Raw genomic sequence first — 15,405 nt, 5'->3', positions numbered from 1 at the left:
AACTCATGAACTGTGAGATCATAACCTGAGCCAAAGTCGAAGTTGGAGGCTTAACCGACTGAGCCACCCAGGCACCCCTAACAGATTTTTTTAAATAGAGGCTCTGAAGGCTAAGTGGCTTTCCCAAGGGGATACAACTATGGTCTCCCAAGACTAAGACCCAGCTCGTGCTCCCAGGGTGCCCCCTAGAGACAGAGAGGCAATACAGATACACATATTTTTCTGGGCCAAAGCAGAACATAGAAATGCCTCGGAGAGGTAAACAGTGCGGAGCAGGGTAGGATTCTGGGCAGCTCACAAGGAGGACTGTATGGGGAAATAGTCCATGATGCAGAAGGGTCACCCTGGAAAGCTGAGGGGGCAGGGGCTACTTCCTTAGGCCTGGAATGAGGTTCCGCTCAGTAGGGAATGCCAAGCTGTGAAGGGAGTGCTGTGGTCTGTGCTGGGCGTCCGGAAAAGTCCTCTCTGCCCTGGTGAATGAGACAGGTCGGGGAGAGACAGGGACCCCTATTTACAGGGAGGGCACTGGGGGTGGAACAGAGGGCTGGCCGTTGCAGAGAACCCAAGAGCATCCGGAGGGTTTGGCTGGAGACCGTGAACTCCCTGAGGGCAGCGCCTGAGCTGACTGTCCACCACTGAGTTTCCAGACACATTGGCAGGCCGCCAGTCAACACTGGATGAGTGAACTTGGAACTGAGGAAGGGGGAGGATGAAGGAAGGGGAGGGGGCAGAGCTGCAATGCCAGGTGGGCGGCAGGGAGGTCAAGTGTGGGAACAGCCAGCGCCCAGATGCAGGAACTCCCCTGTGCAAAATGCACATCTCCGCAATTTTACATTCGTGCACCTTTGCTATGGCCACGGACTTTCAAATCCAAACATATGAACTTCACCTCCTTTGAAGTTATCAAATTTAATAACACATTTTGAAGGAGAAGCCCTGGGGAGGGCAGAATAATCCTGTGTGCGCACTTTCTGCAGTGAAGCAAAACAGATTTGTAAACATCCCTTTGAAATGGTTGGGGGGCGGGAGGGGCCTGGAGAAGTTTCAAAGGAGGGGTAGTGAATAGAAACTCTTTGTTTTCCAAACCCATGATTACTCACTCAGAATGTGTAAAAACATCCTCGATTGTGTGTGAGATGCCTGCCTCTTTCACTTTATTTAGTGACTGTGAGGTAGTTGTAAAGATCTCCAAGGGCTCATTCCAAATCTGGGTCTCCTGAACCTTGTTTTTCCGTCTAGGAGTTCAGTTTTTCAATAGAGACCCTACCAGAAGAATTTTCAGGAACGAAAATGGGAAATGGAGAAGCGTTCTCCTCCATTAAGGGTGAACTATGATTTCAGTAGATTCAGAGTGGCTGGAGATGCCAGGCAGGATGGGGACAGACACTGTCCCAGCTTCCACAGTGTTGAGAAACTGAGCACAAAGACAGGGAGGAAGGTTCCAAGAGAGGATGCTGGGGAGGAGGGCCGGGCCTGGGATTTCCCAACCAAGAGCCAATGGGAGTCTAGATTGTGGAGAGAGGCTGGAGAGAGAAGGTTCTGGTCTATTGGCTCCAGATGGGACCACTTTAGAGATAGAAACCAGCCCTCCTCTCTCCCCAGGACTGTGCCCCAGGCTATACACGCACTGGCAGTGGACTCTACCTCGGCCACTGTGAGCTGTGTGAATGCAACGGCCACTCAGACCTGTGCCACCCGGAGACCGGGGCCTGCTCGGTAAGACGCAAACAGGGCAGGGTCAGGGGTCAATTTCTCCGGGCCTGGGTGGGGCACCGGGGCTGCCTGGGAGGCAGGGAGGGGTGGGCTTGGTAAGGTGGGCCTAGGTCCAGGGGCAAGGTGGCAGGGCACGGACTGTGGGACAAAGTGCCTGAACCAGCAGTGGGCACTGTAGGTATTGTGGGATGGCCAGAATGGTAGAATAACATCCTCCTCTTTTTATTAAGTTTATTGATTTGGAGAGAGAGAGAGAGAGAGCGAGCCAGTGGGGGAGGAACAGAGAGAGCGAGGGAGAGAGAGAATCCCAAGCAGACTCTATACAGCCAGCTCAGAGCCCCATTCAGGTCTCGAACCTACAAATCATGAGATCATGACCTGAGCCGAAATCAAGAGTCGGATGCTTACCCAACGGAGCCACCCAGAGGCCCCTTCTACAATTATTTAAGATAGGCTCACAGATACAGAATTTCCAGCTCAAGGGATTACAAAACTGTACAGTTTGGGGTAGATTTTGCCAAATGGCGGGTGGCTGACATCCTTGTGCCCCACAGCACTGCCAGCACAACGCCGCTGGGGAATTCTGTGAGCTGTGTGCCCCTGGCTATTATGGAGATGCTACTGCCGGGACACCTGAGGACTGCCAGCCCTGCGCCTGCCCACTGACCAACCCGGAGAACATGTGGGTGTCCCCGTTCAGGGCCCAAGGAAGAACTCCCACTTGGGAGCGGAGGGCACTGCAGAAGTGGAGGGCACCGGGTGGAGGGTGGGCGTCCCCCGGCCTGACTTCTGCCTCCCCCATCCCAGGTTCTCCCGCACCTGTGAGAGCCTGGGAGCTGGCGGGTACCGATGCACAGCCTGTGAACCCGGCTACACTGGCCAGTACTGTGAGCAGTAAGTTTGCAAATAGGATGGGGGGAGGAAGGGGGCATATGGTAGACTCCTAGGTGAGAGTCCTGGGGGGGTGTTGCTCAGAAAGGTCTCTGCCAGGATCACATCTTTCCCCTGCCCAAAACCCTTCCAAGATTCCCCGTTGCCCTTGGGCCAAGCCCAAGCTCATTCCCCTTTTAACACCCGAATCTACCATAGCTGGGCCTAACCTCTTGACTTCTTGACGTTCTGGTCTTTGCACACGCTGTTCCCTCTGCATGGAACGTTCTTCACCCTCAGACCTCCCCTTTCTCGCTGACTCCTGTTTAGCCTTCAACGCTCAGCTTCATTCGCTCATTCAGCATGTTTTTCTTGAGCACCTACTGTGTGCCATGTAGTGCGCCAAGGTGTTGGAGATAAAGGGGTGAACGAAACAGATTCAGTCTCAGCCCTTAGGGAGTCTACCACCTGTCATGGGAGACGGGGCAGCAAGTAATCATACAAACACATAATTATGAAGAGTGGTGAGTTCTCTGGAGTACAATCCGCTCCAAGGGAATATAACAAGCCAGTAGTGCGGTCCTCTGGGGAGCTTCTCGACTCTCAGGCCTGGGTTAGTGCCCCTCATGTGCGTCTCTCTCGTTTACATAGTTCCTCGTTGGTTTCCCGACAAGCCAGGTCTGTAAGGGCGAGAGCTGCATCATGCTCACTGTCCCGATTCCACAAGCTAGCGTAGTAGTTGCTTAATAAATGCTTGTTGAATGAATGTTTCCCTGGAGACTAAAGACCTTATTACCCCCGTTGTCCAATCTGCTAACATCGCCGTTCTTAGCTCAGTGAGGCCGTGTTGAGGCCTCTTTGGTCTCCAAAGTCCTTCCAGAGTTGTGAGCCTCCTCACCCGGCACTGAGCCCACCCCCGCTGGACTTCTGGCTCTGCAAGTCCACCATGAGGCACCGAGTCCCCTGGGGCCTGGGGCCTGACAGAGCGGGTCTGTTCCTCCTTACAGATGTGCCCCAGGCTACGTGGGTAACCCCAATGTGCGGGGGGGCCGGTGCCTGCCCCAAGGTAAGTGGGATCGTGGCGGGTCAGGGTGATGGAGAAGGCAGTGAGCCTAGGGAGTTTGAGAGTCACTACATCCGGGGGGCAGGGCTGAGGGTGGGGCACACCAGGGTTTGGGAAGACAGAGATACCTGAGACAGTGCTGCATGCTGGGAGCTCCTGCCTGAATGGCCTCTCCTGTCCTTCCTCCAGCAGATGCAGCCCCACTGGTGGTCCAGGTGCATCCGGCTCGGACCATAGTACCCCAAGGTGGCTCCCACTCCCTGTGGTGCCAGGTCAGTGGGAGCCCACCCCACTACTTTTACTGGTCTCGTGAGGATGGGCGTCCCTTGCCTAGCAGCACCCAGCAGCGACATCAAGGTACCCATGACCCCGGGCCCCTCAGCCCCATGAGCCACCCCAGAGGGAGGGGAATCACAGGCCTGTTTGCTGCGATCCTGTCCTTACACGCAGGGCCGGGTGGGAGACGGGGTGCATCTGCGCTGATGAGCTCCTGTCCACTTCCCACCAGGCTCTGAGCTCCACTTCCCTAGCGTCCAGCCATCAGATGCTGGCGTCTATATCTGCACCTGTCGTAATCTCCATCGCGCCAATACCAGCCGGGCAGAGCTGCTGGTCACCGGTGAGTCCCTGCTCCACTCCGCCCCCAGCCCGTCTGTGCCGGGCTGGACTGTGGACACAGGCAGTGGGCACGTCCCTCCGCTGGAGAGGGTGGTGGGGCACGGGGGTGCTGGCCACGGAGATGGGGAGATAGTGGGCTCAAGGCTAGTTTTAGAGGCAAAATTGGCAGGACTTGATTGTGGTCACTGAGAGAGAAAGAAAGGTTAAAATAATGCCCACGGGTCTGGACCCCAGCAGGCAGGCAAATGAGGCGCCATTTACCGAGATGAGCAGGCTCAGCAGGCGGGTGTTTTCATTGGGAACCCCCACCCCTGAAGCTGAGTCTGGGATGAGGATTTTCATGCCAGCAGTTTCTGTAGGAAGTGAAGTGAGGCAGGAAAGAGAAGACATCCCATAGAGGGCATGTTACCGAGCACATTCCCACCGGGGACAGTTCACCGCAGCCAAAGAAATTCTGGGAAACTCCAGAGTAAAATGTGCACCTCGGAGTCCCCCATCCCAGGGCCAGTTGATTGAGGCCTGTGCTCTAGGATCACCAGGGCCCCCGCGTTATATACCACCTCGGGGGCAGGCACGGCAGTCCCCGGTGGCCCGAGAAGGACCTCAGGCACAGAAATGCGGCGGCTGGCAGAAGTCAGGCAGGCGGGGTCTGAAGTGACAGGGGAAGGGGATGAGGGCGGGGCACCCACAGCACCTGCTACACACAGGTCAGGGGGCATCACGAGTCTGTAGCTCCAGGTTGAACATGTCAAGGTGAAGAGGGAAGACAGCACGAGGGACTAAGTGGGGACAGCCATTGAGATAGGCGGAGAGCAGGAGAGCAGGTGTGTTGGGGGTCATGTGGGGAGGGGGCTTCCTGGAAGGAGTGGTTGGCCTCACCACATGCCCCGGGGCAGTCAGATACGGGCAGAGAAGGGACCCGTGGAGGCCATCGTCTTTGATGAGAGCCATACAGTGGAGAGAAGGGGTAGAAACCAGACTGGAGAGAGGCAAAGAATGGAGGGGAAGGCCAGGCGTAGACAGCTCTTTCAAAAGTCTTGGCTCTAGGGTGGCTGCCTGGCTCAGCTGGTAGAGCACGTGACTCTTAATCTAAGGGTCATGAGTTCGAGGCCCACGTTGGATGCGGAGCCTCCTTAAAATAAATAAATAAAGAGTCTTGGCTCTGAAGGAAGGCCAATACATGTAGCAATAGCTGGGGGGGAGTATAAGGTCAAGGGGGTGTTTTTGAAGGTAGAAAATTCTAGAACACATTTGTCTGTGGCGTAGAATGATCCGTGCAGAGGGAGAGGAGGGACTGATGTAGCAAGATAATGCATGGCCCTGGGAGGAAGTGCTTGGGAGGGGTGGGGCAGGGCAGGGCAGGGCTGCGGTGATGGGTTGGGGGGGAAGGGTCTCGTCCTGTGGGACCAGGAAGGAGGGAGGGCAGGTGGGTGGATTTGGGAAGATGGGCAAAGTCCTGACTGGTAGTCTCGATTTCTTCAGCAAGCGTGAGCTGAAGCCCTCGGCTGTGGAAACGGAAGTGGGGTGCGGGTGGGTGGAGAGGCTGGAGGTGTGAAATTGTTGGGGAGGATGGAGACTCAAACCAGACAGAGAAGCCCAGTGGAGTGAAGTGCAAAGTGTTAAGGGCAATTTCGTGGTCTGTGACCATGAATCGACGCCAGGTGGACTCGTGGCAGCGTGATGCTCTTTGATTGCAGCCTGTGGCTCTCGGTGCCAGCGGCAAGAAGCCGTGGGGTTGAGCCAGCGTGAGGGAGGGAGGCACCAGGGCACGCAGTGGAATCTGAGCTAGCCTGGGAAGGAAGTGACACCCAGACAGGATGATGGAGAGAGAGAGAAAGTGGCCACAGGAGACGGGGCCTGGCCAGCACCTGGCTCAGGGGGTGCCTCCTGTCACCACAGAGGCTCCAAGCAAGCCCATCACGGTGACCGTGGAGGAGCAGCGGAGCCAGAGCGTGCGCCCCGGGGCTGATGTCACCTTCATCTGCACAGCCAAGAGCAAGGTGGGCAGAGCCGTGCGTGGACATCAGGGGAGGGCGGCTCTGGCTTCTAGTGTCTCTGAAGTTCGCCTCTGACCGCCATCCCACCCTCCTTACCCCGCCTGCAGTCTCCCGCTTACACCCTGGTTTGGACCCGCCTGCACAATGGGAAACTGCCAGCCCGAGCCATGGATTTCAACGGCATCCTGACCATTCGCAACGTACAGCCGAGCGACGCGGGCACCTACGTCTGCACGGGCTCCAACATGTTCGCCATGGACCAGGGCACAGCCACACTGCACGTGCAAGGTACACCATTCACTTCCACACCTGGCCCACCCACCCACGGCCTTCCCCCGTGCCCACTGGGACTGGCGACCATTTCTTCATTCAGCTGACAGTTTGTGAACAGTTTGTGTGCCTGGGCCTGACTAGACTCTGAAGAGATGGGGGGGCGGGGGGGGGGGGGACAAACAGGGGCTCTGCCCTCCTGCACCACGTGTTCTAATAGGGAGACAATAAGCATGGGAACACCATTTGCACCTACGTGGCTGGAACTGGAGGGTATCGTGCTAAGTGAAATTAGTCAGTCAGAGAAAGACAAAAATCCTAGGACTTCACTCATATGAGGACTTTAAGAGACAAAACAGATGAACATAAGGGAAGGGAAACAAAAATAATGTAAAAAAGGGAGGGGGACAAAACAGAAGAGACTTTTAAATATAGAGAACAAACAGAGGGTTGCCGGAGGGGTTGTGGGAGGAGGGATGGGGTAAATGGGGAAGGGGCATTAAGGAATCTACTCCTGAAATCATTGTTGCACTATATGCTAACTAACTCGGATGTAAATTTAAAAAAATAAAAAATAAAACAAGTTAAAATAAAATTTAAAAAAATATAAGCATGGGAACAAATGAACAAACAACGGAATTTCACAAGGTGATGAGGGCCGGGATAGGAACAGACAGTGAGGTAGGTGAAGGGTGGCTACTTTCCATGGCGTGGTCAGGGAGGGCCTCCGTGAGGAGGTGACGTCTGGGCTGAAAGCTGAAGGAAGAGAATGTGTTCAGCCACTTGAAGAGCTGGCAGAGAGTGTTCTCGGCAAAGGAACCAATACGTGCAAAGGCCCTGCAGCAGGCGCATGTTGATGTGTTTGAGGATCGGCAGGGTTAGCGTGGCTGGAGCTGTGGGAAGGGGGTAGGTAAAGAACGTGAAGCTGTGGGCAGAGGTGGATCACAGCACAGCAAGGAGTTCGGATTTTATTCGAAAAGCCCTGGGGAGCCACCAACAGGCCTTAAATGGGGAAGTATCAAGAACCATGGACATTTTTAAAAGTATTTTTTTAATGTCTGTTTATTTTTGAGAGAGAGAGAAACAGAGTGTGAATGGGGGAGGGGCAGGGAGAGAGGGAGACAGAATCGGACGCAGGTTCCAGGCTCCGTGCTGTCAGCACAGAGCCCGACACGGGGCTCGAACTCACGGACCGTGAGATCGTGACCAGAGCCAAAGTTAGACGCTTAACCATCCGAGCCACCCAGACGCCCCTGGCACCCGGGGACATTTTAAAAGCTCCCTCCGGGGGCGCCTGGGTGGCGCAGTCGGTTGAGCGTCCGACTTCAGCCAGGTCACGATCTCGCGGTCCGTGAGTTCGAGCCCCGCGTCGGGCTCTCGGCTGATGGCTCAGAGCCTGGAGCCTGTTTCCGATTCTGTGTCTCCCTCTCTCTCTGCCCCTCCCCCATTCATGCTCTGTCTCTCTCTGTCCCAAAAATAAATAAACGTTGAAAAAAAAAATTTTTAAAAGCTCCCTCTGGCCTCTGGGAACACACGGCCATGAGGGGCTGGAGTAGAACAGGGACCAACAGCAAGGGGGCGCTCCTCACCCTGCTTCTCACATACTGCTTCTTCCTCCCCCGTCAGCCTCGGGCACCCCGTCCGCCCCCGTGGTCTCCATCCATCCACCCCAGCTCACCGTGCAGCCCGGACAGCTGGCCGAGTTCCGCTGCAGTGCCACCGGGAACCCCGCGCCCACCCTCGAGTGGACAGGTGAAGCCGTGGCAGGACTGACGGCAGGGCCTCCCTCCCCTGGATGTGGGGGGCCAGGGGCGGGACTCCAGGCTGTGGGACCTACCACCCACAGGGCCTGGCGGTGCCCGGTGGGTGCTGATGCCACCCCTTTCCGTCAGGGGGCCCTGGCGGCCAGCTCCCTCAGAAGGCACAGATCCACGGCGGCATCCTGCGCCTGCCAGCCGTCGAGCCCTCGGATCAAGCCCAGTACCTGTGTCGTGCCCTTAACAGTGCCGGGCAGCACGTGGCCAGGGCCGTGCTCCACGTGCATGGTGAGGGGACACGGCTGAGGGTGGAGCTTGGGAGCCCGCGGGCAGTCCAGAGAGATGTCCTCACAGGCCTCTGTGTGCAGGGGGCAGCGGGCCCAGGGTCCAGGTGAGCCCAGAGAGGACTCAGGTACACGAAGGTCGCACCGTCAGGCTGTACTGCAGGGCCGCAGGGGTGCCCAGCGCCACCATCACCTGGAGGAAGGAAGGGGGCAGCCTCCCCCCACAGGTGAGGAACTCTGTCTGGGCCGGCCCGCAGGCTCAACAGGGTCACGGCGCCTACCGCCTTCCTTTCCCGTCTCCCCTTCCTACCAAGTCTTCTCCCCCTTCCGGTGTCCTTCACTTCCGAAGCGGCGGCCTGCTCAGACGTCCTGTTCGGCGCACCCGGGCAGGTAGCGGCTGTTGGCCTCTTGCTTAGCCAGCCGCCTGGCTCTGCCCTCCCTCGTGTCCAACTACCCTTTCTGCCCCCTTCCCCCATCCTCGCTGGCTAGCCCTTGCCAGGCTGCCTCGCCCCCTCGGGTGGCTGACCCTTCCCACCGTGCGGCAGGCCCGGTCCGAGCGCACAGACATCGCCACGCTGCTCATCCCGGCCATCACGGCTGCCGACGCCGGCTTCTACCTCTGTGTGGCCAGCAGCCCCGCGGGCACCGCGCAGGCCCGGATCCAAGTGGTTGTCCTTCCAGGTGCGGGGCCTCTGGGGACTAAAGGAGCGGGGAGGGCAAGCCAGGGCTCCCCGAGGCCTACTCAGTCCGCCGCTGGTACCCCCCAGGTGCCAGCTCCCCGCCAGTCAGGATCGAGTCCTCATCGCCTTCGGTGACTGAAGGCCAGACGCTGGACCTCAACTGTGTGGTGGCCGGCCTGGCCCACACCTCCATCACGTGGTACAAGCGAGGGGGCAGCCTGCCTCCCCACAGCCAGGTATGAGGGCCCTGGAGCCTGCGGTGAGGGACCTGGGAGTGATCCTCCTAGGCAGAGGCTTCACACGGCCCGGACGCCCTCCACGAGCGACGGCCAGCCCTCATTTCTCCCCCTGTCCAGCTTCTGTCATGGGGCAGCCCAGAGCAGAGCCAGTGAGAGCCTGATGAGTGACTCACTAAGGCTCAGAGGAAGTGGTGACCGCAGCCCTTCCTTACCCTCACACACCTGCGTCCCAACCTGTCCCAGGTGCATGGCTCCCGGTTACGGCTTCCCCAGGTTTCTCCAGCTGATTCTGGAGAATACGTCTGCCGAGTGGAGAACGAGTCAGGCCCCAAGGAGGCCTCCATCGTCGTCTCTGTCTTCCACAACACCCACCCAGGCCCTGGCTACACTCCAGGTGAGGAGCCAAGTGGGCCCGGGCAGAGGCCAAGCCCTAGGATCTCCCCACTGATCCCAGGGAAGGTGCCGGTGGACTCTTCCATGACAGCCAGACAAGAGGGGGTGCTCTAGGGGGGGCTTTGGGGATGTGAGGGGACTAAGGGTGGGGATAAGGTTGATCTGGCTTACCTGGGACCCTATGACGAGGATACTGTTTCAGATTTCGTCAGGAAGCAGCAGAGTCAGGATTAAACACTGAGTCGGGAGTCAGGCTGACCTGGGTTCAAATCATGCCTCTACCCCTTATCAGCTTTGAACTGGTTATTTATTCCACATTTTAGGGACTCAGTTTTCTCATCTGTGGAAGGGGGACAAGACCACTACCCTGTGGTGTGAGCAGATGACAAACACTCTCCAGGAGAGACTTGTAACATTGTTGTCTGTGTCCCTCGGCCTGGCCTGGGCACTGAAGGGCTCTGGTTGCCTGTAGGCCATAGCAGCTTATCCTAATCAGGAAGTCATGGGTGGGCAAATGGGCCTCGAGTCCAAAGTTGGAGGTGAGGGTGACAGAAGGAGGGGCCTGACTGACCATGCTGAGGTAGAAAAGCCTGGTCCCAGCCTTAGAAAGGCCTCCCATCTGCCCTCCCAAGCCAGGCCCTGGTCATGTCCCTGGGTGCTCTGCCCCAGGGCTGCAGGACTGGGGCTCGGGAGCCCCGGCCCCTTACCAGTTCCTCTGTGCCAGCTCCTGGAGGAGCCCCAGCTCCGGGCAGCACCCAGCTCATCCGCATCGAGTCCTCCTCCTCTCACGTGGCTGAAGGACAGACCCTGGACCTGAACTGCGTGGTGCCCGGGCAGGCCCACGCGCAGGTCACATGGCACAGGCGTGGGGGCAGCCTCCCCACCCGGCACCAGGTACAGCCGTCCTCAGGACCAGCCTTCTGGAGGGGTAGATGGGGCCCCTCTGGCCCCCTGCCAACCCTCCCGTTTGCATTCAGACCCATGGCTCGCTGCTGCGGCTGCACCAGGTGTCTCCAGCCGACTCGGGCGAGTACATATGCCGCGTGGTCCTTGGCTCTGGGCCCCTGGAGGCCTCCGTCCTGGTCGACATCAAGGCCTCCGGCTCCCCTCCGGGCTCCATCCCTGGTGAGTAACTGCCCAAGGGCAGGGCAAGCGGAAGGGGCTGAGGGCCTTCCGAGGTGCTGAGGTCCTAGCGGCTCCTGCTGCCATTGGGAGGGTGGGGGGAGGAGGCCCGTGCTGGAGCTGGAAGACCCCATCTTCCTCACTTTTCTCTGGCCACACAGTGCCTCGTGTTTCTGCTCCAGCCTCTTCCTCCTCTCTCCCAGCCTCAACTACCCCCTTTTCCCCCACTTCCTTGCTCCCTTCCGCAAGGCTTGGCCCCTGCCCTGGCCCTCCACTCAAGGTGAACCAAACCCAGGCCAGCAACCCCCAAACATAGGAACCTGGCCTCAGAAGACCAGGCCTGTGTGGCTCTGAGGTGGACCGTTCTTGCCCTGTCTGCCGGGGATCACCTGCTACCTTTGCTTCGTTCCCCACAGCCCCAGGACCTGTCCCCCCTGTCAGGATCGAGTCCACATCCCCCACAGTGGCCGAGGGGCAGACCCTGGATCTGAGCTGTGTGGTGGCAGGGCAGGCCCATGCCCAGGTCACGTGGTACAAGCGTGGGGGCAGCCTCCCCGCCCGGCACCAGGTACCCAGGGGCAGAAAGGTGGGAGGGGCTGGCCAGGCCGAGCTCTGGGCAGTAGGTTGAGGGGGTCTCGGCCCCTGAGCTGGGCGGCTGGCAGTTCCCAGCTCAGAGGAGCAGAGCAGGTGGGCATCAGCTAGGCTGTGGGAAGCCTCGCTCTCACACCCCTGCCCTGGCTGCCCAGGTCCGCGGCTCCCGCCTGTACATCTTCCAGGCCTCGCCAGCCGACGCAGGCGAGTACGTTTGCCGGGCCAGCAATGGTATGGAGGCCTCTATCACAGTGACCGTAACCAGGACCCAGGGGGCCAACTTTGCCTACCGTGAGTGACACCACCAGGTTGGGCCGGGATGGAAGACGGGGCTGGGCAGGGGCAGCCCTAGCGAACTGAGTGACTGGTGACCCTCCTGTCCCCCAGCTCCGGGCAGCACCCAGCCCATCCGCATCGAGTCCTCCTCCTCCCACGTGGCTGAAGGGCAGACCCTGGATCTGAACTGCATAGTTCCTGGGCAGGCCCACGCCCAGGTCACGTGGCATAAGCGTGGGGGCAGCCTCCCTGCCCGGCACCAGGTACAGGCCTGGAAGATGGACAGGCCAAGAAGGAGACAGGAGGGAGGCCCTGGGTGGTGGAGGTCAAGGATGGGGAGGGCTGAAGTCTCCTTGGAGACAGGGGAAGCCTTGGACCCCATCGCACAGGTGGATAGATAGTACAATGATTAGGGCCCAGACTCTAGGACTGGCCAGCCTAGGTGTGAATGCTGCTTCCCCCACTTACTAGCCTATGATCTTGGGCAAGTTACTTAAACTCTCTGTGCCATAGCTTCAACATCTGTAAAATGGTATCTATCCTACAGAACTGTCTTAAGGATGAAGTGAATTAGCGTATGTGCAAAGTGCTCAGAGCTCTGGCACACAGAAATTGCCAAGCTGTTGTTACCATAGTACCGTTAGCGATGATTAATATTGCTGTATTTTATAGACTTTAGGATGCTGTCGATTGGAAGATGCAATATTAGTTTTTGTACGTCTAAGGACAAAAAGCTGCCCTTTATCATTGTAAAGTTATTGACTGTAGAATGTGTCTTGATTTCAGAGACATTAAAAAGTGTGTTAGGGCACCTGGGTGGCTCAGTCAGTTAAGCATCTGACTTGATATCAGCTCAGGTCTTGATCTCAGGGTTGTGAGTTCAAGCCCCACGTTGGCCCCATGCCGGGTGTGATGCCTACTTAAAAAAAAAAAAAAAAAAAAAAAAAAAAAAAAAGATGTGTCTTAGACTTGATGGAAGGTGGTATCAGGGTTTGCTCAGTTCACCATGGCTTCTCCTGACCACCCTCTACCCTTGGGACGAGGCCTCCCCTAAGCAGGACAAAGCTGATGGCCAGGACTCAGAGGTCAGAGAGTGAGGCAGGGGGGCAGGTTATAGGTGCAAGGGTCCCATGAGAGCCCCCTCTGAGCTCACCTCCATTCCGGCCAGACCCACGGCTCACTGCTGAGACTACACCAGGTGTCCCCAGTTGACTCGGGCGAGTATGTGTGCCGCGTGGTGGGTGGCTCGGTGCCCCTGGAGGCCTCTGTCCTGGTGACCATTGAGCCTGCAGGCTCTGTACCCGGTAAGCAGCACTGGGGGTAGGGCAGGGCTAGGGGCCCAGCCGTGGGAGACACTGGCAGGATCCCGTGAGACCCCCCACCTTCACTCACATCCACCTCACCTCCCCTCTTAGCCAGGGATTGACCCTCTGCCTTCTGTCCCCAGCGCTGGGGGTCACTCCCCCAGTCCGGATCGAGTCATCCTCCTCCCATGTGGCTGAAGGGCAGACCTTGGATCTGAACTGCCTGGTTGCTGGGCAGGCCCATGCCCAGATCACGTGGCACAAGCGAGGGGGCAGCCTCCCCGCTCGGCACCAGGTAGGAGGAAGGGAGCTAAGGGGGAGCCTGAAAGCCCCTCATGACTGCAGAAGAAGAAAGTATACAGGCTTTGACTTTAGGCATATCTGAGTTTAGACACTGTTCTGCCACTTTGCCTGCTGTGTGATTTTAGGCCAGTCGTCTGACTTCCTTGATCTTTAGTTTCCTCCTCTGTCAAACGGGCTCACACTGCCTACCTCACCTGCCCCATAGCACATTGACAAATGTTGGCTGCTCTCTTCTTCTCATTGGACCCAGTCCTGACGCTGGGGCAGGGGAATTGAAGGGTCATAAATGGTGGTTTTTCCAGAAAGAGCTTCTCTCAAGTCCAGTTGGCTGGACTGGCCTGGGAGGGGCGCCAGGGAAGGGAACAGGAGCCTGGCTGTGAGCCCCACAGCCTGACCCTGAGCCTGCCTTCCTCCTGGCCCTTCCAGGTGCATGGCTCGAGGCTGCGGCTGCCCCAGGTGACCCCAGCCGACTCTGGGGAGTACATATGCCGTGTGGTCAGCAGCTCGGGCACCCAAGAAGCCTCAGTCCTTGTCACTATCCAGCAGCGCCTTGGCCCCTCCCACCGTGAGTGTCTCAAGGGTCCTAACAAACAGTGGGGGAGCCACTCCAACCTCAGCGGCTCCCACACCCTGCCTCCTGTCTCACCCTCCCAGCCCAGGGCGTGGTATACCCCGTCCGCATCGAGTCCTCCTCAGCCTCCCTGGCCAATGGACATGTCCTGGACCTCAACTGCCTGGTGGCCAGCCAAGCCCCGCACACCATCACCTGGTATAAGCGTGGAGGTAGCCTACCCAGCCGGCACCAGGTATGGAGGCATAGGGTGGTGGTGCAAAAACTGGGCACACTGGCGCTGATAGGATTCAGGAGGGGTTCTCAACACCTTTTCTGTGCTCATTCAGTCATTCAGCAAACATGGAGTGTTCTTACTGGATGGGCCCTGGACCAATGCCAACAAAATACGTAGATCTCACTGACCTCAGTTGGATCCCATATTTCAATAGAACATTCTATGATTTACTCACTCACTGAACGCCCCTGAGAATAGCTCCGGGCCAAGTCTGTACCTGGCACCAAGGATTCCAAGTGGAATGAGGCAGACGCCTGCCCTCAGGGGGCTCACAGGCTAGTGAATGGGGTGGACATGCCCTGTGACAGCAGTGTCATAGAATCCACAGCAGGGCACTGGAGACTCACCAGGAATGGCCTCAGCAGTCTTTTGGCACAGGTGACAGGTGAGAACAGTCCAAGGCCAGAGACACTGTCCACCCCAGCCTAGAGCCTCAGGAAGGCTGCTGAGGGAGTTCTGAAGGACGTCCAGGGGGGAGGCCAGCCCAGACGAGGCAGGGAGGCTCCTGGAGTCCAGGGCAGCGGCCCCGGAGACACGGGGGTGCTACGTCCACCCACTGACACGTGTTCCCCCTTAGATCGTGGGCTCCCGACTGCGGATCCCCCAGGTGACACCTGCAGACTCTGGCGAGTACGTGTGTCACGTCAGTAACGGTGCCGGGTCCCAGGAGACCTCACTCATCGTTACCATCGAGGGCAGCGGCTCCTCCCATGGTGAGAGGGCACAGGGCAGGGGATCCAGGCAAGTGGGCGCAGGGGGAGGCAGAGCGGTCCCTGGAGCCATCACTGTTGTCTGACTCTGGCTGTGTGGTCTGTCCTTCTCTGTCTCCAGTGCCCAGTGTCTCCCCACCAATCAAGATCGAGTCCTCGTCCCCCACCGTGGTCGAAGGACAGACCTTGGATCTGAACTGCGTAGTCGCCGGGCAGCCCCAGGCCACCATCACGTGGTACAAGCGTGGGGGCAGCCTTCCTGCCCAACACCAGGTATGGAGTGGAGCTGTGACAGTGAGGCCAGAACCCCTACCTGCTGGGGCAGGCACTGCAGGGACAGCCCCAGTGGGCAAAGGACCGGAAGGGA

The 15,405-nt window shown here is 58.2% G+C and overlaps 1 protein-coding gene across 15 annotated transcripts in view; it reads left to right on the top strand.

Moving 5' to 3' along the window:
• The window catches only part of HSPG2 (heparan sulfate proteoglycan 2), a 99,351-nt gene that overhangs the window by 64,754 nt on the left and 19,192 nt on the right, over nt 1-15,405 (top strand). For 7 of the 15 annotated variants that reach the window (XM_043574024.1, XM_043574019.1, XM_043574027.1 and 4 more), the window contains 25 exons: nt 1,603-1,716; nt 2,268-2,395; nt 2,521-2,607; nt 3,591-3,649; nt 3,836-4,003; nt 4,155-4,265; nt 6,164-6,264; nt 6,369-6,549; nt 8,158-8,283; nt 8,424-8,576; nt 8,657-8,799; nt 9,118-9,253; nt 9,340-9,488; nt 9,735-9,885; nt 10,609-10,778; nt 10,862-11,009; nt 11,423-11,574; nt 11,753-11,888; nt 11,985-12,136; nt 13,042-13,177; nt 13,321-13,472; nt 13,907-14,045; nt 14,135-14,286; nt 14,906-15,041; nt 15,160-15,311. In XM_043574024.1, the coding sequence (XP_043429959.1) occupies nt 1,603-1,716; nt 2,268-2,395; nt 2,521-2,607; nt 3,591-3,649; nt 3,836-4,003; nt 4,155-4,265; nt 6,164-6,264; nt 6,369-6,549; nt 8,158-8,283; nt 8,424-8,576; nt 8,657-8,799; nt 9,118-9,253; nt 9,340-9,488; nt 9,735-9,885; nt 10,609-10,778; nt 10,862-11,009; nt 11,423-11,574; nt 11,753-11,888; nt 11,985-12,136; nt 13,042-13,177; nt 13,321-13,472; nt 13,907-14,045; nt 14,135-14,286; nt 14,906-15,041; nt 15,160-15,311 (3,432 nt within the window). The remainder of the gene's footprint in view (nt 1-1,602; nt 1,717-2,267; nt 2,396-2,520; nt 2,608-3,590; nt 3,650-3,835; nt 4,004-4,154; nt 4,266-6,163; nt 6,265-6,368; nt 6,550-8,157; nt 8,284-8,423; nt 8,577-8,656; nt 8,800-9,117; nt 9,254-9,339; nt 9,489-9,734; nt 9,886-10,608; nt 10,779-10,861; nt 11,010-11,422; nt 11,575-11,752; nt 11,889-11,984; nt 12,137-13,041; nt 13,178-13,320; nt 13,473-13,906; nt 14,046-14,134; nt 14,287-14,905; nt 15,042-15,159; nt 15,312-15,405) is intronic. The other 8 variants (XM_043574028.1, XM_043574026.1, XM_043574020.1 and 5 more) reach the window with 6 other exon arrangements.

The sequence above is a fragment of the Prionailurus bengalensis genome, chromosome C1 (assembly GCF_016509475.1).
Source record: "Prionailurus bengalensis isolate Pbe53 chromosome C1, Fcat_Pben_1.1_paternal_pri, whole genome shotgun sequence".
Taxonomy (NCBI): Eukaryota; Metazoa; Chordata; class Mammalia; order Carnivora; family Felidae; genus Prionailurus; species Prionailurus bengalensis.
This window is presented reverse-complemented; position numbering and strand designations above follow the sequence as displayed.